The sequence below is a fragment of the Antennarius striatus genome, chromosome 8 (genome assembly GCF_040054535.1).
Source record: "Antennarius striatus isolate MH-2024 chromosome 8, ASM4005453v1, whole genome shotgun sequence".
Taxonomy (NCBI): domain Eukaryota; kingdom Metazoa; phylum Chordata; class Actinopteri; order Lophiiformes; family Antennariidae; genus Antennarius; species Antennarius striatus.
In genome coordinates this window covers 9632813-9660697 of record NC_090783.1, presented here as the reverse complement: position 1 = coordinate 9660697, position 27885 = coordinate 9632813, and the positions used below count along the sequence as shown (strand labels likewise).

Sequence of the window (27885 nt, the reverse complement as noted above, 5' to 3'; positions counted from 1 at the left end):
CTCACTCTTTCCCCTCCCTCTCACCCTCTGAAGTAAATGCTGGCTTATTGCAGTGCATCAGGAGCAACTAATAGAGCCAATAGAGTCAGAGCTGAAGGGATCATCTGGGTGTGTGTATGAGGGTGTGTGATGCTGACTCACCCTGCATGCGGAGATTGAGCAAAAGCAAAAAACATCTCTCTTTCTCTCTCTCTCTCTTCCCCTCCCTACCGCTCTGCTCCTCTCTCTCCGTTTCTTTGCAATTGTTTATTACGTTTTTTATTGAGCAAAAAAACAGAACCCCCCCCCCCCCCCCCCAAACACACACAGGGTGGTATCTACAGTATGTTGCCCTCAAGCTTGGTTCCTCTACGGACTATAAAGCTACTTTGAAGAAAGTGAAAATCAATTTACAGCATTTCAAAATACCACGATAATATTTCATATGTATTGCATTAGAAGACGTAAGATCAATGTGAACATAACAAATACCATTTTCTTTTATCCATTCCATGGGTATGCTGTACTAACAGTACAGCATACCCAACCAATCAGGTTTTAGATCTTTTATTCATCACAAAAGTTTATAAGTAAAACACGTCTAAAATACATCCTGACAGTGAGAGTTTCCATCACATTCAGTCTGAACATTAAGAACGTTATCACACAGGAAGCATTCGGCTCGCTGGGAAACTAATCCAGATGGTGGCTTTACTTTACACACTTTACATGTGTGTCATGCAACTGTGGGACCGTTTAGCTGTGGGGCTCAGGTGATGTTGATGTGGGGCTTATCAGGATGCTGGATATTGTTTTGGCTGCTGCTGCCAGCCTCCCTGAGGTGATGGAGCTCCATCAGCAGACCTGCAAACTGCTCCTCCTGCGACCACAGAGAAGACAGTACAAGAAGGACTACACATAGAAGTTATAGTCATAGTGGTACATATGTACAGTATATAGTAGAGCATGAAAGAATGCCAAAATGCTTTCACTCTCAAATTGCTTTAATATACATTTTAGGATTGTATGATCTTCAAATGACTCCTGCAACTTCTTATTTGTTGGGTTTTGCTTACCAATACATTCATTCTCTCAGCTGCTGCAATGGCGACACCCAGCTTCCTCTCGTCTTCTTCCCTCTCTTCCTCAATCACACCCAGCCTGAGAAAAACGCACATCAGACAGAAGTTTAGATAGTGTTTTATGACTTCAACAGAGAGACAGTTAAAAAGACGTTTGATGTTTCAAGTAACTTCAGAAGGAAAGTGCTGTTTTAGGACATCAGAGGGCATAATCTTTTTGGCTTCACAATGAGAGGAGTCAAGTTGATTTAAAGACATTCTTCTATCTTACCTGAAGATGGCGCTGGCAAGCTGCTCCTCTCGTACGGCCAGGAGAGTCTGGAGCTCCTTCAACTCTGCCTGAAGCATTGCATTCTGGTCCTGACTTTGGATAATAAAATCTTCCAGGCGCTTGGCCATGTCTAGTTCGCGCTCCGTCACCTGCTCTACTCCCAGACGAAGCTCTGATAACTCTTGAGCATGCTGTTTGTGAAAAGGGCATTTATATTTCATGACATATGAATGAAAGCGAATACTCCACAGCCAGGATATTTCAGTTTTGACGGTAGCAGGTTTCATTTACCCTATCCAGTACGGTGAAATGCTCATTCTCAGGCTTCATCTTGTCTGACTCCCTGTTGTGGCTGGTCTTGATCCATGGAACTGGTGCATGTGGGCGTTTCACACTCCCTCTCTGAAACCAAAAACAATTCATGCTGTTTGAACCACACATCTTCATTTCAGTTTCCAAAATAGATTAGCTGAGCTCTCAGCCTGTCTTTGTATGTACAGTTTTTGGTGAGGTGATAAATGGCTGGTTGGTCTCAATTTCTTGTTTGTCATCTGCTGTCAGAGCTTCAGAACTTCTCTGCCTCTTCAAGGTTTGCTTTGCTGGACCGGGACGTCTGTGAGGAGCACTCTGTGTTCTGGTTACTGGCTTCCTCTCTCTCGGACTCCTCCGGGTCCTCATATCCCTTTTTAACAAATGAGCGTATCATTAATTAAATGCTATTTACTGTATGCAGCAATGACATTTGAAAAATCTGCAAATAATTTTAGTAGAGGTCACAAAAAATCAAATAGGGCTGTGATGTACACTCAAAACGCTGGCTAAGGAGCCAGCAGTGTCCCCAATTGTTATTGGTGATCTGGTCCTAGAAGATGCTTGCACGATGGGATAGGATCAGGCATCAAGAATCCTACTAGTGCCCAGGGCCCTGAGAATTCAACACACTCCAAGCTGTGAGGTCGTCACGGAGTCACAGCGCCACAGGGACCCAGATTCACTGTACAGGCCCAGGGATCAGGAAGTACTCCGATCGGTGCTGCTGGAGCAGTCACCCTACCACGGGGACAGGACAGGAAGGACACTGTACCACCATTACTATGTGCTACAGGCACCAGGGGTAGAGAGTGGGCCACCAGCAGGATTACCCCAGCTTTAAGGATCCATCGGCCAACTCATGGCCAAAATGAATTTGCCAAAAGCATTTCAAAGAGATAACTTGAGATAAAGCATCTAAGGAGGTCTGACCTACTTGCATTATAACAACCAAAAATAAACCAGTAAGGTTCAATCATAAATCACCTTCGTTTGTAAAGACATGTGAACATCAATGCTCAGAAACGCACATACAACTATCATACCCATCTTGTAGGCCTTTAGAGTCCACAGGAAGCTGCTGAAGGGATGATTGATGAGGACTGTACTTGCTCAAATCTTTAGGAGGAACGTACACTGGCTTGGCTTGGCCCATTTCGCTGTAAGACAGTGCTTTCTTCAGAAACAGGTAATGTCACTTTGTTCTAGGTTAGGGTTAGGGTTAACACATTACAAATTTCTCAAAAGTAAAATAAGTAATAAACAGTCTTCAGACATACTTGCTAATTATGATGCGAGGTGCTTCAGGACCCAAGGATTCTGTAATCTGATTCAGAAACGAAGGCAGAGGTTGTAACTTGTCGATTGTGTCCTAGAGAAAAAATAAATATTATTTAAGGTACCATTGACTATATACTAATAGCATGCAGTAGCATTGTGGTACTACAGTACCATTAATAGTATGTAGTCTAATCACACAAAAAAGATAAATTATGTGAGGGTTACAGAAATATTTCAAAGTACCAAACTAGACTCGTTGGTTTACTGTCCTACCTGGTCCCTCTGATAAATTATGTCCACCAACAGTCCATGCAGCACCGCCAAACGCAGAGGCAGGTCCACGTAACCATCAAATGAACTTATTCGGATTTCGGTATCTAAACTTGACACTGTTTGTAGAAAGCCCCTCATTCCATCCCAGTGTTGCTCTAAGAATTCATTCATGAATAACATGTATTCTTCTTTCTCTCCAAACCTGAAACAGAACAAAAGATTTCATTAACTAAAACTGCTTAAGATGACTTCCTTCTTATTTCAAGAGTTTGTGTTTGTTAGTCTGTCAGAAAGAGGATTTCCTCCTGCTGAACTCCTGCTGAATCTCCCTATAGTTTCTGTGTTTACCTGTTATTGCACACCTATTTACATTTACGCTATTTATGTTTAAAATGTTTATGTTAAATTATTATTTACTACGATTTGAACTAAGTTTTGCACTAACTAGGTTTTAAACTAACTAGGTTTTAAACTAACAAACTAATTAGTTTTTTTTAACTAACTAACTAACTAACTAACTAACTAACTAACTAACTAACTAACTAACTAACTAACTAACTAACCAATTAGGTTTTTAACTAACTAGGTTTTAAACTAACTAGGTTTGGAACTAACCAACTACATTTTGAACCAACTAGGTTTTAAACTAGTTTTTGAACTAACTGGGTTTTAAACTTACTAGTTTTTGAACTAAAAAGGTTTTAAACTAACTAGATTTTGATTTGATTAATTAGGTTTTTGAAGTAAGTAGGTTTTGAAGTAACTAGGTTTTTATACTAACTAGTTTTTGAACTAATAAATTAACTATGGTTTAAATTAACTATGTTTCGAACTAACAAACTAGGTTTTAACCAAATAGTTTTTGAACTAATTTACTAACCAACCAACTAATAACTCACTCACTCACTCACTCACTCACTCACTCACTCACTCACTCACTCACTCACTCACTCACTCACTCACTCACTCACTCACTCACTCACTCACTCACTCAGTGTGAGTCAGCTTCGGATTTTCGTGAGACACAAAAGTGCTTTAAACAGTCAATAAGAGTGGGAAAAGGTAATAGAGATAGAAGGTGGTCTAATATCAGTATGGGGAGGGTTCATAAATGTTTAAATTTCCGTAAATAATAATCTTGATCACAGATTCCTTAATCACGTGTGGTTCCTGGAACGCATTAACCACAAAGAACGAGGGAGCACTGTAATTAGTTTTTGAACTAACTAACTAACTAACTAACTAACTAACTAACTAACTAACTAACTAACTAACTAACTAACTAACTAACTAACTAACTAACTAGGTTTTAAACTAACTAGGTTTTTAACTAACTAGATTCTGAATTATTATTACACACAAACAGTGTATTTATGTTAATACTTAATTATTATTTGTTAATTGTTTATGTAAGGTGAAAGTAGAGGTAGCAAAGGTCAAACAAGGGGCTGCACAGCAAGGAGGGAGAGACTGATCAACAGTGTACAGGTTGGCAAGACTGAGAGATAGAGATGGGAAGGACGTGCAGCAGGTTAGGGTGTTTATTAAGGATAAGGATGGAAGTCTATTGACAGGTGCCAGTAGTGTGATGGGAAGATGGAAAGAATACTTCGAAGAGTTGATGAACAAGAAAAATGAGAGAGAACATAAATGTTTAAATCACCGTAAATAATGAGATAAACAGATCATGATCTCGAACACGGATTCCTCAACCGCGTTCCTGGAACCGCAAAGACCGAGGGCGCACTGCATTATTTATCATAGACAGTGTATTAATGTTATCATTTAATTGTTGTTTATGTTTATTGTTTATGTTCACACTGATTATGTTTACATTGTATGTTTGAACCAGGGGACTAATAAAGTTTTTTAATTGAATTGAATTAAACTGAATTGAATTCTCATGTATAGATGCACAAAAATTGAGGAATTTGTTTTATCTAAACCAAAACCAGATCACTCACAGGGTGAAGTTAGCCAGATTCTGGATGACTTTGGCAGTTAGGGTGAGGGCACGCAGAGTGTTTGGCTCTGGATAAGGCTGTGTCAGACCAAAAAGAGAAGGACTGAGAATAGCAGGACATAAGAAGCGAAGGAAGAGGGAAGCAGAGATGAGACGCTGGCCAATCTCTGGTCTGCACTGCTCCTCACACAGGTCCACCCAGCTGGAGAAGATCTTGTTTAGCTCTTCAGGAAAGGGACTAGAGACAAGAAACATGCCCAGCATCAGTTTTGTGCATTAAATTTTTTTATCATTTCAAATTACCTTTTTTATTGCTGACTTTTCTCTCACCCATTGATATTGATAATCTTTTCCACCACCTCCTCACAGACTTCCCTCAAATGCTTCTGGTTGACTGAAAGTTCAGAAGCAGGGCATTTACGAGGATCAACTTCACAGTTGTCTACTGAGATGTAAAGACGAGTTACAAAGTCGCCTGTAGGGAAAAAGAGAGCAAAAAGGTCAGTGAAATGACGGCACTAGACAAAAACATTGACATTAGCCCACCTTAATCACCAAACGGCCCTACCTAGTGTGTCAGTGAGGTACTTCTGGCCAACCAGCTTCATATAATCGTCTATGGCTTTAGTGGCTAATGTGTTCTCTCTGAAAATAAGTGCTTCTTTCTCTCCAATGCGCTCCACCTCAGCGCTTCCCAAGTCAACAAGGAACTCCTAAAGCACAGTTAGTAAATAATCTTTGAGTTTTCTTTCCCCATTGTGGGATTTCCAAACTGTGATAAAATTAGCTCAATAAAAAAATCTTTCTTTACCTTGGCTTTACCGATACTCTGCAATACATGGACCAAAGCTCCAGCCAGTTCTTCCTTCTCCTTCACATTCAAAAGTGGCTCCAAGCTTCTGCACATTTCCACATAATCCACCGTCACATACTCGGCAAACTCTTTGTACTTCTCCATTGGCAGCACTTGCAAATTCTGGAACCGGGCTTTTATACGTAGAGAAGCCTGTGGCCCCAGCAGGTCTTTGCTACCTATTGTGCCTGAGGTCTTGTGAGGAATGATGGGATACCACTTCTCCTGATAGGTCCTCCCTCTGATTTCATCTAAATTTATGGCCACGTTGCCGAGTGGCTGAAGGCTAGGCTCATCACGGGAGTGACGCTTTTTCTTGGGGTCTTCTTCTCGGAAAAGGTGTAGGGTGATTTGAGAGATGTTGGGCAGGTTGTCTAGCTCAAATAATTCCCCCCAGAATGACCGACACCCTCCGGCAACACCTCCACTGGCCCCTAGACTTCCTGATGTTCCAGCAGAGCCATCCCCACCCAGACTGGACTGGTTGGATGGCTTGCCAACAGCTTGGGTACTGGTGCGGGCAAACAGGGTTCCATCCAGGTGCACCTCGCAGTAATAACGTCGTTTGGGTGGAAGATCCTTTGCTTCATTTACCCAAATACTCAAGTAGTTCTCTGTGCGTGCAATGTTATCCTGTGAACAGCGTTGTGATTAGCTTGTTTTATAACTTTTTCAGGACATATCTTTTGGTGCTAATAGCTTACTTTATTGGGCTGTGCAGCTCGTCTCAGGTCTTCAATCCATCGGTCACGTTCTGCAGCTGAGGAGCAGCCGAAGCAATGAGTGCTCTCTGAGTTTATTACCTATAAACACATTCAAATCAGTAGCACTTCATGTAAGGGCTTAGACAGCTACTTTGGTAGAATAAAAGATGGACAACACTAACGGTAGCCCAGAGGTTAACAAGGGTGACTAGCACTCAGACAGTCTAATCCAGTGAAAAGTTCTCCCCACAGGCACAATTGAAAAAATAGGAAAATATATTTATTCACTGTAAAATGGGAAAGTGACAGAAAAAAATCTTTTAAAGCAAACTGACTGATTTATTTAAAGGTTTTTATAAGCAACAACCAGCTGCAACCTGAAATTACAAAAAATCAGTCAAAAATATCACTCTTTGAAATGCTAGCTAATAGTGGCTGAGATGGTTTATTGCCATTCAAGTCGCTGACCAAATGAGGGGTCTTGCTGAGGTAACCGAGACAGGAGACAGCTTCGGGACAGTGTTCATGGACGGTACCATTAATGTCCTCAGTGGCAATACTGATGCAATACTGTGCTTCAGATTGAGCTTTGTGTATGACTAGAAGCAGAGAGGGGAGTGACTTTGGAGATAAGTCATCAGTTGCTCGCTCAATCAGAAGACGGGAATAGTACTAGTTTAATCTATACTGCTTTTCATTTGACTGGACAAATAAATAATTTTTCTTAATTTTTGATAGGATGGGTAAGATGCAGATTTAGGAGGGCAGAGTCCACCCCTGAACCTAACAACCTCCTCCTTGCTTGTGTTGCTCCTGGAGGAGCCTGGAGGAGGCGCAATTATAGAATGTGGAATTAAAATGTACCTCAAAGCAATACTTTTCCCCCAAAATGGAACTGTGGACTGGTCTGATGACAGTATTGGTGTCTGCACTGAGATCCAGACTTCCCACTACACTGACTGGAATTGAGACAGATTCCCGGGAACCATAGTGCCTTGAAATAAGTAAAGGAAAAGTTAGCCAAATGTCCAGAAGCATAATTGACTTCCATCCATCCACCACCCATAGCATTAGACATGGCAAAGAATGATCTCATGTACAATGTCATGCTCTAAACATCATCTTTGCTTTAACAATATAATGATCTATACCTGCTTCCTTTGTTTAGTCCTGATGGGTTCGGTTGGTTGTTGATATTCCTTTTGGCTCTGTTCTCGAGACGTCGTTTAATCAGTGCCTGAGGGTGAAGAAGACAAGCACGGCCTTTGAGAGTGACTGCATCAACAGGAAATGCAGTTTTAGCAGAAAGATTAGCTCTGGTGTGCACGACACTCACCCTCACACCACCGTCTAGGTTCTTTGGTCGAGGCCCTGCCGGTCCCATGTGGTCGGGGCTACATTCTAAGTAATAGAAAAATGTAAAGATAATGATAATAAACTTAAAGCATAATATCTTTTTTAAAAACTATTCTTACTGTTTTGTTTGCTCGGTGGTTCTATATAAATGCAGCATCTTTGTAGTCGTTCATTTTTAGGTTCTTATTCTATTTGTGTAGGAAGTTTATTCGCACTTGTTAAATACACAATATGAGCCCTGAGTTACTGAGAAATCGTTACTGATCCAGATCACTGTTAAGACCTTTTGTCTGCTCCTTCACTGAAGGATAACAAAACCCCACAAGGTCAAGGCTGAAAATTTCTGAATACTTTTTAATGAAGCCAAGCGACTTTAACAAATTATGTGTACTTCATAAGCAGACATATTTCTTGTTGTACGCCTCTGGTTTATTTCTTCACTGTCAAGATCTCACTTTTACGGGGGGAAATATCCTCTAAGTGAAATCTTTAAAGTTCTGTGTTATTGGCTTACCCAATGCCCCACCGCAAACAATCCAACGTTTAAATCCCATCTTCTAGTCCGGAGGTGTGCCAGTGTAAAATACGTTACTGATGAAGATCAACCAAACTCAACAGAGGATCAATAGACTTCTTCTAAAACGAAACACCAGCTACTGAGATGTTTCCCCGTCTCTAAAAGCTCTCTACCAGAGGACCCAGATGTGATGTTATCGTCTCCAAAAACGTAGAGGAAGCAATTTAACAACCATGCGTAAACAGGCAGCTATTTCCTCTGTGACTGCCTGCACAAATGTTCAAATGTTCCCTTGATGTCACTAAACGGAACACTATGGGAGGGTTCTTCTAATTGCTCAATGCATTTTAAATTACAAGAAGCTGCCCATATGTGTGTGTGTGTGTGTGTGTGTGTGTGTGTGTTTGTGTGTGTGTGCGTGTATGTGTGTGTGTGTGTGTGTGTGTGTGTGTGTGTGTGTGTGTGTGTGTGTGTGTGTGTGTGTGTCTGACCTGTGTCGATGTCCACCAAGTTCTGCATACTGACATTGGACAGACAACTGTTGACACGATTTCGGGTCCACATCATCGGCTGAGTAAGACACACAAAAACACACAGGAACACACACACAGGAACACACACACACACACATACACACGCACACACACACACACACACACACACACACACACACACACACACACACACACACACACACACACACACACACACACACACACACACACACAGGAACATTCACTTTAATTTTTATCTTGCTTTTGTTTTGTCATACTTGTCTTAGACCTCTGGTTAATCCTGTCAGTTTGTGTGTATTTGTGTGTGTGTTACTTCTTCCTCCGGAGAAATGAGAATCTGTCCATCTTCTAGGACGCAGTTGTTAATGTCCCACAAAGGGACCTCCTGAGGTGGTGCCCACTGTGGTCTCAGCTGGGCACAGCTGGTGGGCAAAGCTGGTCCTACATCTGCACACACACACACACACACACACACACACACACACACACACACACACACACACACACACACACACACACACACACACACACACAACTGTAATAAAGACTGTTCCAAGAGGTTTGTAAATAAGATCATAATGCACATAACTAGTTAAACTATAACGTTGGAGAACATCATCTCAGGCTCACACTGATGTTTGCTGGTCTTATCTGTTTTTTGATAACTGCAGTGTGATGGAACTTGTCACGCAGCACTCAGCCTCTCCTGTTTGTAGAGTTGGTGGAGTTGCCAACGCTATCGCTGTTTATTCATGACGCACCAGGATGAGATGTGCCCATTTTTAAGCTATGACTTCTGATGTAATCCATTAATTTATCTCCAACTCGGAGTTTCACTGTAAAGCCAGAATTTAAGCCCGCTGGTCTGCAACTTCTTCTGCTGTTTTTGTCATTTCAACTCTTTCTATAAGGTTTATTGTTCCAGCTACTGCACTGCTGATAACAAACGTGATCAGTTAATAAAGTGTCATGCACTTGCAGATCACGTTATTTCATTGATTACCTGGCAGTAAATTGGAGGTGCTGCTCCGTGTTTGCAACTTGGGCCTCTTGAGTCTCTGAGACACAGTCCTCAAGTACTTTTTAAAGAGCGTTCCTCCACTCCCTTTTTGTGAAGGGTCTGTGGAGGGGGTCTCAGAGGCCTCTGCAGCCACCGATGATGAAGCTGTTGAGGATGGGCTCAGGGCTGTGAAAAGCGACCCTGGGGGCTCGGAGAGGGCCCTCCTGAATGGGTTCTTTCTGGTTCCTCCAGCGCCTTTATCCAGCTTGGCTCCATCTCCACCTTTCCCTCTAGATGAATTTTTCTCTCCGGCATCCTCGCTCAGGGCCTTGCGCCAGTTTTGCACCTTACTCCATTTGTTGGTCGACATCTTTGGGACCTTACTGGTTGTATGTGTGGAGGAAACTTCCCCCATCTCTCCTGCTTCCCTGGCCTCATTGTTAGTTCCTTTGGAGTCGGTTTGCGACTTGTAAATATGGAGCTGGTCGCTGGTCTCACGTGGTTGTCCTTCAGGAGGATCCGTAGGAGGCTTCGTCTGCTCAGTCGATCCCTTGTCCTTCAGTAGGGGCTGGCATGTAGGCTCTATATCAATCTCTTCTGTGCCCATTTTAGATTTTAAAAATGTGACCTATCGAAAATTCATCAAACTTCAAATTCTTTACCCTCACAGGAGACCTGGCCACCTTCCTTTCTGGCTTCCTTGTGGGGATCGTTTTGAATGTTAAGGATGTCAAAAACAGTCTGTACACGTCCTTGTTCGATCTTTCTGCCTCTTTCGTTTCCTGTCTTGCAACACGTCATCCGGAAACAACAGGCTCGTCGTTAGGCTCAGTGTGGTTGCTTGCTGCACTTCACAACTGCTTTGTCATGGCCTGCTAGCATCCTTGTGAAGCAGTACAGAGAATTTCATGCAGCTAGAGAAATCTCATTGTGTTGCCTTCTTTGTATGTGTTCATTCAATACTTCCTCTTCTTAAACGCATCACACAGGATGTCCTGAGGACATTTAATACTTTTTTTTTGATGTGTAACAGATCCACTTTAATTCAATGACTTCTTCTATAACTGATGTAAAAACAGCGATCTACTCTACAATTGAATCGATCCACCAACAGCTATTTATGTTTGTGCGTTCAGTGTCATTAACCCTTTGAAAAGAAAAGGAGCGATGGTCTGACTTGTTTTCATCTACCAGTGGGTGTATGCACTTTTGGCTGTTAAGATCAGTTTCCTGTCAAAGCGAGTCTGCACTTCTGACTGAAAACCACTTCCTGTGTGTCTGCTTGCACACACCCACAGGATATATTGGTCCCATTAGAGCACATATGTCAAAGTCAAGGCCCGCAGGCGACATCTGGCCCATTGCGAATTATTTATGGCCTGCCGGATGATTTTTAATTACTATTAGAACCAGCCTGCAGGCCACATCGACCTGCTGATGTTTTGCATGCACCAAAACTACATTCCCCACAATGTCGTGACTTCCGCTACCGGAAGTCACTGCAGCGCAGCAAGTGGGCTTTGGGTTTCAATGTTTATCAGCAGGGCGGCACGGTGGCGCAGTGTGTAGCGCTGTCGCCGCACAGCAAGGCGGTTCCGGGTTCGCTCTTTGTGGAGTTTGCACGTTCTCCCCGTGTCTACTTTGGTTCTCTCTGGGTTCTCCGGCTTCCTCCCACCTCCAAAAACATGCGCTTCAGGTTAATTGACCGGTCCCGAATTGACCGTAGGAATGAGTGTGTGCGTGGTTGTCTGTGTCACTGTATGGCTCCGCGGTGCACTGGCCCGGAGTTTCCCCTGCCTGACAAAACAGATCAGTAACGTATTTTCAGTTTTAAATTCAATTAAATTTTTACATTTGTTTCTACAAAGACATAAAGTCTCTTTGAAGGAAGTATTGTTTTGTGTGTGTGTGCCATAGATTTTTGTATTTTATTTATTCATATTTGTTTCAGTTGAATTGCAGATAAGAGCCATGAGAAATTGCAGATAAGAGCCATGAGAAAGGATACAACTGATTTTTAAAAATTTTTTTACTATTTGAAAGCAGTTGTTGGTAGGATTGTAGAGCAGCACAATAATTTCTAAATGTAAAAAAATTTGCACAATATTGCATTATTATTGTGGATGCACAATATTATTATTGTTCATGCAATAATGCATGCACAGTAATATATTTTCAGTTTATAATGCATGCAATTTAATTTATGCATTTATGTTGATATTAAGGAACATATTTTGTTTTTGAAGGACATTTACTTTTTTGCTTTTTTCCTAAAAGGTTTCCCCTTGAAGTTACTGACAGAGCCATAAAAAAATATTGCTTTATTTATTTAATCATAACATAATATACGCTGTGTTAGCTCTTGGTTCAACAGGCTATGTTCATTTCAATATGTTTTAATAAATATCAAACCACTCCGGCCTTCGACTTGTAGCAAATTTGTTTTTTTGGCCCTCCATGTATTTCACTTTGACACCCCTATTTTAACCACTTCAGACAGAGGACTTGTTTCTATACTGATTCTCTTGGATCTTAGTGCAGCTTTTGACACAATTGCGCACAATATTCTGTTGGTTAGGGTTAGGGTTAGGGTTAGGGTAAAACCTCAGTCAGTTCAGAGGCATCGCTCTGCTGAATGTGGAGGGGAAAATCTTTTTCTCTATCTTGGCCAGAAGGATGACGAGCTACTTCATGGCAAACAAGTACGTTGACACCAGCTGCCAAAAGGCAGGAGTCCCAGGATTCCCTGGCTGTGTAGAACACTCAACGGTGATCTGGGAACAGATCCAGACAGTCAAACGAAGCAAAGAAGACCTGCATGTACTTTGGCTTGACCTGGCAAATGCCTTCGGATCAGTTCCCCACCAGCTCATCACATACACCCTCAACGTTTTCCACCTACCATCATGTGTCCAGAACCTAGTAGCCAACTACTTCAACAACCTGCACGTTTGCTACACAACCCGGGATATCTCAACCGAGTGGCACCGGCTCGAGAAGGGGATAGCAATGGGATGTGCCATATCTCCCATCCTCTTCACTGTGGCTTTTGAGATTCTCCTGGTAGGCGGAAGGAAGATGGTCCGAGGGGTCAGAGCACAGACAGGCCAAAGACTACCAGCCATGAGGTGCTATATGGGTGATGTCACCACCCTCCTCCAAACAGCAGCCTGCACAGCTAGACTCTTCAATCGGCTGGAAGAGCTACTAGCCTGGGCTCGCATGAAGGTCAAGCCATCAAAGCCTGTCAATCCAGAAAGGGACCAGGAACGATAACATCATCTTCACTGTGGCGGGTGAAAGAATCTCCCTACTGGCAGAAGCACCTGTGAAAAGCCTCGGCAGGATATACACGGCGGACCTCTCTGACATCATATCCTCAGCTATCACAACCCACCTCCAAGAGGGCATTCACAACATCAACCAGTGCCCCCTACCAGGGAAGTTCAAGGTGTGGTGCTACCAGTTTACTCTGTACCACCGCCTAATGTGGCCCCTGAAGCTGAGCAACATCACCATGAGCAAGGTCCTAAAGCTGGAGGCAAAGGCCAACAACTTCATCCGGAAGTGGCTTGGCCTTCCTAGATCCCTCTCCGCCACGGCACTGTTTGGGAGAAACACCCTGCAGCTCCCACTGCAGTCCATCAGTCTGGGGTACAAAAAGGAGAAGGTGCAGCTCCACTACGAGCTGAAGGACTCCATGGACCCGGCAATCCAAGCTGCCAACCCTCAGATCAGAACTGGACGGAAGTGGAATGCATCCAAAGCAGTTGACCTTGCAGTGGAGCGGTTGAAGCACCAGGAGATTGTTGGCTTCACACAGTCAGGCAGGTCTGTCTTAGGATGGGCAGCAGCGCCAAAGACCTGGTCTAAAGCGACCATGAAGGAGAGGAAGGATCTGGTGATCTCTGAAGTTGCTAAGATGGAGGAGGAAAGCTACATCTTAAGGAAAGCTAGATCACAGCAATGAGCCAGCAACAGCAAGGAAAGTGGACTACTTGGGAGGCTGTGATCAACAGAAAAATCACTTGGGCCGACATGTGGAGAACTCCCCAGGCGAGATTGAGTTTCCGGATTAGGTCCACATACGACACCTTACCCAGCCCCCGGAACCTTCTCACCTGGTTTGGAACAGAAGAACCCTGTCACCTTTGTAGCTCCCCAAATACAAACCTGAAGCACATCTTCTCTGGATGCAAGATGGCGTTGTCACAGGGAAGGTACAGGTGGCGGCATGACAAGGTCCTGCGCAAGCTAGCAGAGATCCTGGAAGCCCACAGGCAGCAAGTAAACCGGGAGAATCCACCCACATCCCCAAAGTGGATCCAGTTTACCAGGCCTGGGATAACAGCACGGCGCCGCACGGGATCAGAGCGATCGCTCCTGTCACTAGGAAGCACGTGGCAGTTAGCAGCCAACCCTAGCCACCGACTGAAATTCCCCGCAGAGATCACCATGACATCCCTACGTCCAGACATCGTGCTCTGGTCAGCTCCTGCCAAAGTCGTCATCATGGTGGAGCTGACAGTCCCATGGGAGGAACACATGGAGGCCACGTACGAGCGCAAGAAGGACAAGAAAGCAGAGTTGGCAGCAACGTGCTCGCAAGCTGGGTGGAGACCATTCACTTTCCCAGTGGAGGTCGGATGTAGGGGCTTCACCGGGACATCCACTCAGCGGCTTCTGGGGACCCTCAGAGTCTCTGGATCCAGCAGGAATCGAGCTCTTCGGGATCTTGCGGAGGAGGCCGAGGAAGGGAGCTTCTGGCTATGGCTCAGAAGGAAGGACAGGGCGTGGGGAAGAGAAGGCTCATAAGAAAGACGTCACGGTATGCGGTCAGGCCTACGCTTGACTCAGGGAGATGGACGTCCCTGCCATGCACAGTCCCCTGGGTCTCATTCCATACACACCAACAATAACACTGGGGTCAGAGTGTGGGGAAAATACGATCCTTCAGCAGGCTACAGGGGGGCGGCAGGGTGGATCCCCCTGTAGTTGGAGCACACCCTCCGGTCCCCCTTCTTAAAAAGAGGGACCACCACCCCAGTCTGCCAATCCAGAGGCACTGTCCCCGATGTCCACGCGATGTTGCAGAGGCGTGTCAACCAGGACAGCCCCACAATATCCAGAGCCTTTAGGAACTCTGGGCGGATGTCATCCACCCCCGGGGCCCTGCCACCGAGGAGCTTTTTAACTACCTCGGTGACCTCAACCCCAGAGATAGGAGAGCCTCAGAGAACCCAGACTCTGCTTCCTCATGGGACGGCATGTCTGCGGGATTGAGGAGGTCTTCGAAGTATTCTCCCCACCGAGTCACAACGTCCCGAGTTGAGGTCAGCAGTGCCCCATTCCCACTATATACAGTGTGGATGCTGCACCGCTTCCCCCTCCTGAGACGCCTGATGGTGGACCAGAATTTCTTCGAAGCCGTCTGGAAGTCGTCCTCCAAGGCCTCACCGAACTCCTCCCACGCCCGAGTTTTTGCCTCAGCAACCACCAAAGCTGCATTCCGCTTGGACAGCCAGTACCTATCAGCTGCTTCAGGAGTTCCACAGGCCAAAAACGCCTAATAGGACTCCTTCTTCAGCTTGACGGCATCCCTTACCGCTGATGTCCACCAGCGGGTTCTGGGGTTGCCGCCACGACAGGCACCGACCACCTTACGGCCGCAGCTGCGGTCGGCCGCCTCGACAATGGAGGCGCGGAACATGGTCCACTCAGACTCAATGTCCCCCGCCTCCCCCGGAAAGTGAGTGAAGTTCTGCCGGAGGTGGGAGTTGAAACTCCTTCTGACAGGGGATTCCGCCAGGCGTTTCCAGCAGACCCTCACAATACATTTGGGTCTGCCAGGTCGGACCGGCATCTTCCCCCACCATCGGAGCCAACACACCACCAGGTGGTGATCAGTTGACAGCTCCGCCCCTCTCTTCACCCGAGTGTCCAAGACATGCGGCCACAAGTCCAATGACACAACCACAAAGTCGATCATCGAACTGCGGCCTAGGGTGTCCAGGTGCCAAGTGCACATATGGACACCCTTATGTCTGAACATGGTGTTCGTTATGGACAGTCCGTAGTTTTTGACAGTAGTAGTTTTTTTTTGACAGACAGTAGTTTTTGAAAAGCTCACCTCACACAGGTATGTTGTGGAAAATGGGAGCAATGTCAAAATAGCTGAGTTGAGCATGTCCACTTATATCAGTAGACTCATCAAGTTGCAACACAAATTTATTACTGATACGGATCTTGTCCAAAACCACACTTTTGATGTCTGCAGACATCTCATTAATACGTCTGAAAACTGTTGTCTGAGAGGGACTTTGGCTATTTCTTTAGCCGCTTCGGGTCTGAGCATCTCATTTACAATGGCTTTGCAGGCGGGAAGTATTGATTGCTCTGCCACAGTGTGGGACTTTTTTTGATTTAGCCACAAGTTCAGCAATGTGGTAGCTAGCTTTAAGGACTCTCTCGTTTACTTTTGTGGTTTTTCTCATGAAAGTTGCTTGTTTCTCTGTGTGTTCACGCAGGCGAACAAAATACTCGACATTTTTGTTTTGAAGTGAAGGGTGTTTCATTTGGAGATGGCGTTAAAGCTAACTTGGGACCATAGCACTGTTGGAGAGCTTTTCACCACAGACCAAGCATGACGGAGTTGGTGCCGTTACATCTCGGGTAAAAGTAAATCCAAATTAAAGATAGCTTTAGTTGTATTGCCTCACGCCAGAAACTTTGCTGGATATCTTTCCTTTCTTTTGACCTCCACTCATACTAGGGCAGGGGTCGGCAACCTTAAAGGTTCAAAGAGCCAAATTGAACCAAAAAAACTAAAATCAAACCTGTCGGGAGCCGCAAAAAATAATATGCTCTATATGAAGGCAACACAAGCTCTAAGTGTCTATATTAGCTACATTAGCCTACTATCAAATTGATTAACTAGTCATAGTTAATGCATAATGAGATTCATTATTTTCCATGCATGCATTATTTTCCATGTTTACATACCTGCACAACAGCCTGTCTGTTCACTAGCGATCACATCACATGACTCCTCACGTTTAATTGATAATGCAGGAGTTGAATTAATGTCCTAGATTTGCTGATTGGTGATGTTGCTTCTTCTTTCCTTCACTGTCTTTGCAGAGAGAAGCAGGTCTAACTTTCTGTATTGTTTTGTTTCCATTATTTTAATGAGTCCTCCATGTAATCACCATCTATTGGAGATATAATCGGGGGGACTGTGTGTGTGTTGGAACCCCCTTATCCACAGCGGTAACTGCGATCAGAGAGCAGGCACCACACAGGGAACAGCTGATTTCTGGCATTTAATCAGTAACTTGCAGCATGACAGACCATAATTTCATGAACAACTCTGTTTTGTAGTTGACCGGCGCTTTTCTGGTCCCGATTTCACCCCCTACCTGAAAAACCTGCCCCGCAGACAGGCCATACATACATAATATTACACATTTACACAGTAGTTACATTTATTTTACATTACATTAAGTTACATTTGGTTACATTTATAAGTTACATCTGGCCCTTTGAGGACAACCATCATGCTGATGTGACAGAGGGCAGGGGTCTGCAACCTGCGGCTCCGGAGCTGCATGCGGCTCTCTAGTGCCTTCCCTTGCAGCTACCTGGACATTAATCACAAAATAAAAAATAATACTTAACAGAAAAAAATAGATATTCTACTTACAGCTAAAAAATTAAAAAAAACCAAAACTTATTGTTGTAAATTTCCTACGCTTTATTACATTATGATAGTAATCGTGTTGTTTAAAAATTTAGTCAGGCTCCCTTTAGTACAGCTCAGATGCACTGTGTGGTCCATACAGATTAGACGGGAATTGAAAGTCATATAAAGCATATAATTTTTTACGGCTCCCGACAGGTTTGATTTTAGTTTTTTTGGTTCAATTTGGCTCTTTGAACCTTTAAGGTTGCCGACCCCTGGGCTAGAGCCTTTAGCTATCAAGTCCCCCTGTTGTGGAACCATCTCCCTACCTCGGTTTAGGAGGCAGACACCGTCTCATTATTTAAGACTAGACTTCAAACATTTCTTTTTCAAAAATTTTGCAATTAAGGCAGCTTAGGCTGCTAAGTTGTTTTTATTACAGACCTACACTGCTGGAGACTCAATATCAAGACACAATGAGCTTCTCTCTCCTTCTTCTCTCTGATCTCTGTTCCTACTTCTCTTCTCTCTCTCTCCATGTCTCCAATCACATACTTCTATTTCAACGTCTTCCCTGGAGTCTCTGTGCTCTACTGTATGTCCTCAAAGGTTTGTCTCAGGTTCACCCCTCATCCGCCCATCTGCTGTGAACCTGCTCCTCCAATCCCACCGGTATCACCCCTCATCTATCCATCGGCTGGGTTCCTGCTGCCTTTCTTCCTCCGTGTCATCATACAGTCATCCATGCAGGTTTAATTGTGCTTTGAATTAACCAGCTACATGATTGGGAACATGTATTGAAGACAACAACCCAGGAGTCAGTGAATGCAGCCTGACTTTCCCGTCCCCACTTCAGCGCCTGCATCAAACTTCCTAACTATAACCATAAAGATACTGACTCTGACTTATCTGCCACTCTCTCTGTCTCTCTTTTTATTACCTTGTCCTTATCTTCATTGTATTTCATTTCCACTCAACTGGTCAAGGCGGATGGTCGCCCAAAAGAGTCTGTCTTGCTCGCTGTTTCTTCCTCAATGAGGGAGTTTTTCCCTGCCGCTGTGGCTTATGCTTGCTATAGACGGTTCTGTTGGGTTTTTCTGTCCGTTAAAGCGCTTTGACATGTCTATTGCCATGATTAAGCGCTTTATGAATAAAACTTGATTGCTGGTAGCACCCAATATTCCAACAAGGCAGCTGCTCCGTGCCGACTGATTTCCCCAGGCGTGACTTTTATTCAGGTCTCACGCTGAAAGGGTTTTCTGTAGTTCATTTAAAGGGACTGTAAAGCTAATTTTAAGTGACACATACAGTACCTTGTGAAAGTATTGGCCCCCCAAAAAGTTGTTGATATTTTGCCAAATTTCAGGCTTCAAACTTAAAGATAACAACCTGAAAATCTTTTTCAAGAATCAACAACGTGTGAGACACAATCGTGAAGTGGAACCAAATTTATTCAACATTTTATATTGTGTATACAAATAAAAAACTGAAAAGTAGGATGTGCAAATGTGAGACCAAATGACACATAGGTGAACTCTGTCATTGTTACGACCCAGCTAGAGGACTGGGGAAATAACATAACTAGGATATAAAAATGGGGAACATAAAACATTTATTTACAAATTCTCGCAAAGTACAAGTATTTAACCAAGGTTGTTCTTTTAATTAACAAAGGAAGGCCAAAGGGCGCTGTTCAACGATAACAAAAATGCACCAAACTTAGGACTCTTTAAGAGATTAAAAATGTTAAACTTCACTAACAAAAATATACAAAATGGAACACAAAACACAACCAGCTCTTTAACTAGGGTGTACAACAATCCAAAATCCAAACTCAGAATCACAAGGTCACGGTTCGAAAAGCTTTCAAAGGTGTGCTGCCACAGTCAGACTGTCGCGCTGCTTGAATGGCATTGCAGAGCTTTTAAGCTGTCCATTTCTGGTGACGAGGCAGGGCTTGGGCTAATCAAGGAGATGGCACACCAATCAGGAGATGGGTTGGCCAGGAGTCCCAGAGACACCACACCTGGCACTGACGACGGAGGGCGGAGCATCCCAGAGCAGTGCAGGGCCAGCAGCTCAGAGGCAGGGTTGCAGAGGGATATACAATACAAACAGATGAGCTATGGACATAATACTCCCCCTCTTAAAAATGTAACCTCACTGGGTTACTTATCAAATTACCCACCTAAACTCAAAGCATACTTTCTAAAAATACGTTCAGATCTCCAAAATACAAACACCATACTCACTGTCTGGACAGAGCATCAGCCAACACATTCTCGGACCCTTTTTTATGCTGAATGTGCAGGTTGTAGTCCTGAACGACCAGTGCCTACTGCATGAGACCCTAGTTATGGTTATACATGCGGGATAGAAAGGTGAGAGGGTTATGATCTGTGAAAACTAACTGGCAAAGAACTGGACTCAAGGTAAACTTCAAAGTGCTGTAGTGCCAGCAATAAAGCTAGGGTTTCTTGCTCGATGGTGGAGTAGTTGATCTGGTACTGAATTTGCGTGAAAAGTACGAGACTGGGTGATCTACTCCATCCCCATCCTCCTGCAGCAGAACAGCACCGGCTCCCACCCCACTGGCATCAACCTCTAGTTTAAAGGGTCGAGAGAGGTCAAGTGCAGCGAGCACAGGAGAGTGGCACAGAAGTGATTTTACACTTTCAAAAGCATTCTGACACTCTGGGGACCACACAAATTCAACTTTTGGGCTAAGGAGGCTGGTTAGTGGTCGCACCACGGTGGAAAAGTTTCGTCAGAAGCTGCGGTAATAACCAACCATGCCCAAAAAGCGGCGCAGGGCTCTCCTGGTGAATGGCACAATGAACTCGGAGATGGCACAAATCTTAGCCTCTATGGGTCGCACCTGTCCCTGGCCTACCTGTCTCCCCAAGTAGGTGACAGAAGCCTTACCGAACTCACATTTAGCCAAATTTATGGTGAGGGTAAACCATGTGATAAACCGGCCAGCACGGAGTTAATGAGACGCTGAAAGGTGGCCGGTGCGTTACACATACCGAAGGCCATGACTGTGTATTCTAGGAAGTAGTCGGGGGTTACAAAAGCGGAAATCAAAGATGCGCGCTCGGTTAGAGGCACCTGCCAGTAGCCTTTGAACAAATGTAATTTGCTCACGAATTCTGCTGAACCCACATTATCCACACAGGCGTTCATCCTCGGTAATGGATAGGAGTCAGGGACAGTAACGGCGTTGACTTTTCGGTAGTCAGTAATGAAACCGTCGGGTTTAGTGTCCAGAAGACACGGAGAACTCCAGGGACTGGAGCTGTGGATGGCTAAACCATTTTCTAATAAATACTCTCTTTTCATTATTGCACGCTTAGCCGCGTTTACACGGTATGGGTGTTTGATCGGCCGAGCATCACCAACGTCAATGTCATGCAGTGTGACAGTAGTCCGGGATGGAACGTCACTAAATAGACAAGAGTATTGTTTTGTTAACGCCGTTATGTCGACCTGTTGCTCAGATGACAAGTGGGATAAGTGATCCGCCAGTACCATTAACATTGCCGAGTTTGACAGATGGGGGCTTTGATGGGTGGAGGCGCGCACAGCTACATCATCGGACCGGTTGGGGGACTCTGCCACTATAAGCGCGGAGTCACAGGTGGCTGTGCAGGCTTGGGCATTTTTGGGACTCTCTGGAGTAATACCGCTTCAGCATATTTATGTGACATACACGAGTTTTGTGTTTTCTCTCGGGTGTACAAATGACATAGTCCGTCTCACTGAGACACTCACGGACTTCGTACGGGCTGGAAAACTTAGCCGAGAATGCTGGGCCTGGGATTGGCAGTAACGCCAAAACTTTGTCACCGGGGTGAAACTGTCACGGAACAGCAGAATGATCAAACTGACGCTTCATTTCAGTTTGAGAGGAGGATAAAGAGTCTTTTGCAAAAGAGCGAGCATGGTGCAATCGCTCACAAAATTTACAAACGTAATCTAACACGTTACTCTGAGGAGAAGCGGCGGATGACAGAAATGTCTCCTGCAGAAACTTCAACGGACCGCGGTGCGTGTGTCCAAAAATAAGCTTAGCGGGGCTGAATCCGAGGGATTCTTGTACGGCTTCACGAGCCGCTAACACAACAAAGAGGACTCCTTCATCCCAACAGTTTGCAGTCTATAAAAACAATAATTACGAAGCATCGACTTTAACGTCTGGTGCCAGCGTTCTAATGCGCCCTGAGATTCGGGATGGTACGGGCTGGAGACTATATGCTGCACCTTTAGAGTGGTCAGCACCTGCTTGAACAATTTGGATTTAAAATTGGTGCCCTGGTCTGTCTGAATAACACGAGGAAGGCCGAATGTGGAAAAGAATCGTTTAAGGCTTTGACTACGGATCTGGCTGTGATATTACACAGCGGGATGGCCTCGGGGAAACGAGTGGCGGCGCACATAACGGTCAGGAAAAACTGGTTTCCACTTTTTGTTCTGGGCAAAGGTCCGACACAATCTACTATTTGTTCAAATGGTTCTCCTATGACGGGTATGGGGTGCAAAGGAGCGGGAGGAATGGGTTGGTTTGGTTTTTCCTGAAATTTGGCAGACGTGACAGGAGCGGCAGTATTTGGCAACATCAGATTTTAAACCAGGCCAAAAGAAATGTTTCAGAATTTGTTAGTATGTTTTAGTCACACCCAAATGTCCAGACCACTGACTGTCATGTGCCACAGATAGCACATGTGAATGGTACACTGAAGGAACAACTATCTGAAATACAGTATATCACTCCATTCTGTGTCGGAGAGGGAAGGGGACCATTTACGCATTAAAACTTCACCATCGAGTAAATAAGCCACCTTTTTACCCTTTGCTTTTTATGCACTCACCACACCTGAGAAGCATTCCTGTAGCGTCGGGTCCGCCCTTTGCGCAGCACACAGGCGGTCGCGAGACACTGTAAGAGAGGAGCTGTCAGGACAAGCAGGAGCAGGCTTTACGCACGGAGGCTCCGGGGCGCATTCTGCCTCCGTCTCTGGCCCAGCCTCTCCTGAGAAGGCCGGCATCAGAAAACTGTCGGTTAGAGACACATTATCACCTTTTCGAGCTTGTGCTCGAGTTAATACACAAGATGGAAAGGCATCAGAAGAAGACCGAGGTTTATCTGTCTGTGCGCACTGAGGGATATCCAACACTTCTAACTTTACCACCAGCTATATTGTTACCCATTAAAAATGATATACCTTTAATATGCAGTGCAGGACAGATAGCAACTGGGAAGAATCCTGTTACTAGTTTTGACTGCAAGTCATTTATCAAAAAGAGTATTTTTCTCCCTGGCAAACTACATGAGTCTAGGATGAGGCCTTTTTATGATCTCTGAATTTTTGACTATAGGCCTCAGGTACTAGTTCATATGCACGAAGGATAGCATCTTTAACAGATTCATACTTTAAACTATCCTCTACCAGAAGAGCTGCGACAGCCTCCTGAGCTTTCCCCTGAATTTTAGATTGTAGTAAACGGGCCCACACATCAGGTGGCCACTGTAAAGCTTTAGCTATACGCTCAAATGCACCAAAATAGCAGTCCACTTCAGTCTCTCGAAATGTAGGAACCAAAACAATGTTCTTACCGATGTCAAAGGCCGCTGGCAGGGAAGTGGTGGAAGAGTGTGTTCTGGTCTCAGAACCAGCAGACACACTGGGCTTCTGAGTCAACCTCAGAGCCTCAATCTCCAGCTCACGCAGCCGTGCAGCTTTCTCCATCTCCATTATCTGTACCTTAAGCTGATACTGCAGCTCAGCCTGCCGGGTTTCCGTCTTCACCTGGGCTTCCATTTTTAGGCGAGCGATGCGCAGCTTCAAACGGGCTGCCTCCTTGGACCTGGAACAGCTGAGGGAAGGGGAACGGGAGCCCTCCTCTGAGGCTCCATCATCATCATCCACACTTTTTGAAGAGTCACCCTTAAGTGGTAGACTACCAGCCTCTCCACCCAGGGGGACCTCTTCAATCTTGGCTGACACTGTCTGCATCGGAGCATCAATCAGTCCCACTTCCACCAACATACCAGAGCCTTGAGCTCCTTTTTCAAAATTGGTTTCAGCACCAAGAGACTGAAGTGACTGGCTATTTCAAAAAAATTATCTTTACAACAAATGTTTATTACTGTTAGCGAGGGGGAAGCTAAGAAAGCATCCAAATCGAACTGTGACATGACAGTTGCACACAATCACTACAATCAACAACTCAATTAAACACACGTGCCAGAGGTCAATTAACCCAACAAGTGCAAGAGGTCAATTAACCCAACAAGTGCGAGAGGTCAATAAACCACCATGTGCGAGAGGTCCCGTGTTTGATTCCCGGATGAGCCCCCACTTATGTTACGACCCAGCTAGAGGACTGGGGAAATAACATAACTAGGATATAAAAAGGGGGAACGTAAAACATTTAATTTCAAATTCTCACAAAGTACAAGTGTTTAACCAAAGTTGTTCTTTTAATTAACAAAGGAAGGCCAAAGGGTGCTGTGTAGTGATGGGTTGGGCAACATCAATGCTGTGGTGCATGCGTCAAGCTGTGAGAGCGAAGTGCCGTGTCGGTACATGTATTGCTTTAACAAAGTCATGTGACGATACAGATGTCACGTGACCGATACAGCGCCAATTGGGATTTAAAAGGAAGCGCATCTGTCAACGCTGATACAGCTCTGGCAAAACAAACGATAAATTGTTTATAGCTTATCTACCACTTGGACCTTTAATTGACCATGGAGCCCGAAAGGAAGGAAGACCTCAGCCGTATGGGATCATTTTGATCTTGCATCGGAAAACAAAGTATGTTTTTATTTCCATGTTAACATTTCATCCTGTCCCTGATCTATTCTATTCTTATATTCTAGTTTTATGTTTGAAGTGTCTTTCTTTATTTCACATATCCAAGTATAGAGTGATCAATATCTTTTTTCTTCACTTTTTGCTCAGATTGTATATTTTCACATTAGAATTTTCAGAATTAAAATCCATTTCAAAGTGAGTAATTTAAATTATAACTTTTATTTGCTGCAGGTTAAGTGTAGGATTTGTTCAGTTCAATCAATCAATCAAATTTTATTTATATAGCGCTTAATCATGGCAGCAGACCTTTCAAAGCGCTTTAACAGACAGAGAAACCCAACTGAACCCTCCAGAGCAAGCATAAGCGACAGTGGCGGGGAAAAACTCCCTCGATGAGGAAGAAACTCCGGGCAGGACCCAGACTCTTTTGGGCGGCCATCCGCCTCGACCGGTTGGGTGGAAAAGGAATCAAAGGAAGACAAGAACAGCATCAGAGAGAGAGACAGAGAGAGAGTGGCAGATAGGCCAGATAGAGGCAGTATCAATATGGTCAAGGTTGCTAAAGTCAAGGCACAATTACAGCTGTGTGGGTGCTCCCACACATGAGAGATGGGGGTGATACTGGTGGGCTCGGAGGTGCAGGTCCACAGAGGAAGGTCCACGGCGGTTGGGCGGATGAGGGGTGGAACAGTAAGATGACACCAAGGAAGAGAGGCAGCAGGACCCCAGTCGATGGTTAGGTGAACTGTCCTACATAAATAAGAGCACCTCATCCATGCTGAGGCATTTCAGGGCCCGGCATGAGAATGAGGCCTCAAACAGACCTACACCTGAACTGAACACAGGTAGGCCTATACAGACATTTTACAACTTTCTAATGGTCGCTTTATTGATAATTAACATAACTTTTTTAGTACTTTATTTATGACAATCAAGCTTCTAGGAAGCAAGAACTGGATCAGGCAGTCCTGAATTTTGTTATAAAGGACTGCCAACCACTCAGTGTGGTGGAGGACGAGGGGTTCAGGGAACTCATCCAGGTCCTTGAGCCCTCATATGTTTTACCAACCAGAAAGGTTTGTATAGAAAATTTCTAGAGTAGTAGTTGATATATCCACTTTGTTTACTATTTAATTTCAATGTATTGATTTACTTTTGGTTGAACTTAATTTTCAGACTGTAAAGGAAATGGTGGCCAAAAGGTACGAGGAGGAACGCGAACGAGTGAAATTGGAGGTACAGCAAGCTGTGGCAGTAAGTATAACAGCTGACATGTGGACATCTGTAAACATGGAGGCGTACTTGGCTGTAACCTGTCACTACATAAATGAGAATATGCAGTTGTGTACATCTGTGTTAGGAGTGCAGTACTTTCCACAAAGTCACACTGCTGACAATTTGGCCCAAGTCAAAATGGGCATGATGGAGGACTGGGCCATAACCAATAAAGTAAAGTGTTTTGTGACCGACGCAGCAGCAAACATGGTCGCATCCACTAAACAGCTCATAATTCGGCACTCAATTTGCATTGCACATAGATTAAATTTAATAGTTAGAAAATCATGTGACGACTTCCCCACACTGACATACATCAGACACAAAGTTAGGAACATTGTCACATACTTCAGATCCAGCACCACAGCCAAGGAGAAACTCGCTCAAGTTCAGCGATAGATGGGACGGCCAACCCGGAAACTCATCATTGAGGTGGCAACACGTTTGAACATCACATATGAAATGCTGGCGAGGCTGCATGATGAGAGGGAGCCAGTGTGGGTGGCGCTCACCTCATTGAACTCAGGCATACCTCCACTGTCAGCTGATGAGATTACCAACATCGGAGAAGCACTTCTTGTGCTTGCTCCGTTCCATTAAGCCACAGTGGAGATGTCTGAAGAGAAGAGGGTTTCAGGGTCAAAGGTCATCCTGATGATGAAAATGCTATATCTCTCACTTGAGTGCAACTCCTCTAATTTGCACACACCCACAGCAACACAGTTACAGCAACACCTCAAGTGTTGAGTCACAGAGGCTGCCTCCAATCTGGAGTCATTGAGTGTGCTGACCCTATCGACATTTCTAGACTCCTGATATAAGTCACTCAGGGTTTCGTAGTTCCTCCAAGTGCTCGGAGACCATCAATAAGCTAAAAGCTGAATGTGCAGCTGTGATTGGGTGCAAAGCAGAGGAGCCACAGCCCAGACTCATAGTCACAACAGCTGTCTGCAAAAACTTCAGGCATGTTATTCAGCTTTATTTGTGCATTTATTTGTTTGTAAATCATATACTAAATTGCCATTTATTGTTTCTTAGACCTCTGGAGGCACCTGGATGAGGAGGTCAGCAGACAGACCAGCAGCTCCACAGCAGATGCTATTGTGGAGGTTCAGCGGTACCTGGCAGTGGGCAATGCTGCTAGGTCTGCTGATCCTCTGCAATATTGGGACACCCAGAGGAACACCTTTCCACACCTCTTCTGGTTGTCCCTCAACTATCTATGTACACCAGCATCTTCTGTTCCGTGTGAGAGGGTATTCTCCAAGGCAGGGGAACTCGCTTCAAAAAAAAGAAACCGCTTACATCCAAGGACCCTAGAGCACCTTTTATTTTTAAATACAATTTTTTAATAAAAATTACCCAAATCTCCTCTTTATTTTGATTTTCACATGTTATGACCTTATATACAGTCAAGTTAAGTTTCCTTTATTGACCCCCTCAGGGAAATTCAGCATCACAGCAGCCCCATGGGTGTGTGTGTGTGGGGGGGGGTAACAATAGACACGAGTCACAGAACAAAGAACAAATAACAACTAACAGATAGCAAATAGAGATCATTGGTTATTATGCACACATTCACACTATTTATTGATTGCAAATACAGGTAAAGATATTTAATATTAAATGAAGATATGAAATATTACAATATACAGTATAAAATACAATAACTTAAATAGTATTATTATACATATTATACATTATACAGGTCATTGCTTCTGTATGTCAGTTGGGCTGACTAGGTTGCCTGTAATGATTTTTAATGATTTCCAGCAGGTGTCGGTATTGAGCAACACAGTATCAACACACTATCAATACAGTTTGGAAGTGTGCCACAACACCTCATGAGACCTCATCTACCTATCACTAGTGCTGTTCAACGATAACAAAAATGCACCAAACTTAGGACTCGTTAAGAGATTCAAAATGTCAAACTTCACAAACAAAAAAAAAAATATACAAAATGGAACACAAAACACAACCAGCTCTTTAACGAGGGTGTACA

General features: G+C 44.3%; 1 protein-coding gene and 1 long non-coding RNA gene across 6 annotated transcripts; one reads left to right on the top strand and one right to left on the bottom strand.

The window, feature by feature from the left end:
• Window positions 1–15: 15 nt before the first annotated feature.
• Window positions 16–10994, bottom strand: rasal3 (RAS protein activator like 3). 4 transcript variants are annotated; one of them, XM_068320944.1, is made up of 19 exons: window positions 10107–10975; window positions 9417–9550; window positions 9080–9158; window positions 8052–8116; window positions 7867–7952; window positions 7580–7709; window positions 6716–6814; window positions 5970–6644; window positions 5727–5871; window positions 5489–5633; window positions 5160–5396; window positions 3196–3397; window positions 2922–3013; window positions 2688–2801; window positions 1831–2014; window positions 1624–1734; window positions 1333–1523; window positions 1056–1140; window positions 16–859 (listed from the first exon to the last, which is right to left on the bottom strand). In XM_068320944.1, exons 1-19 carry the CDS (start codon window positions 10708–10710, stop codon window positions 749–751), a joined length of 3489 nt encoding a protein of 1162 aa, XP_068177045.1. In that variant the 5' UTR covers window positions 10711–10975; the 3' UTR covers window positions 16–748. The 4 variants fall into 4 exon arrangements, 3 of the variants coding, with proteins under 3 accessions (XP_068177045.1, XP_068177046.1, XP_068177047.1); XM_068320945.1 differs by lacking the exon at window positions 10107–10975 and adding an exon at window positions 9734–10004 and having other exon boundaries at window positions 21–859; window positions 9080–9550; XM_068320946.1 differs by lacking the exons at window positions 9080–9158; window positions 9417–9550; window positions 10107–10975 and adding an exon at window positions 8586–8792 and having other exon boundaries at window positions 21–859.
• LOC137599799 (uncharacterized) lies at window positions 9028–27258 on the top strand. 2 transcript variants are annotated; one of them, XR_011036876.1, is made up of 3 exons: window positions 9028–9162; window positions 25782–25859; window positions 26919–27258. It is a non-coding gene; the product is annotated as an uncharacterized lncRNA (long non-coding RNA). The 2 variants fall into 2 exon arrangements; XR_011036877.1 differs by lacking the exon at window positions 9028–9162 and adding an exon at window positions 25351–25681.
• The last annotated feature ends 627 nt before the right edge of the window (window positions 27259–27885 follow it).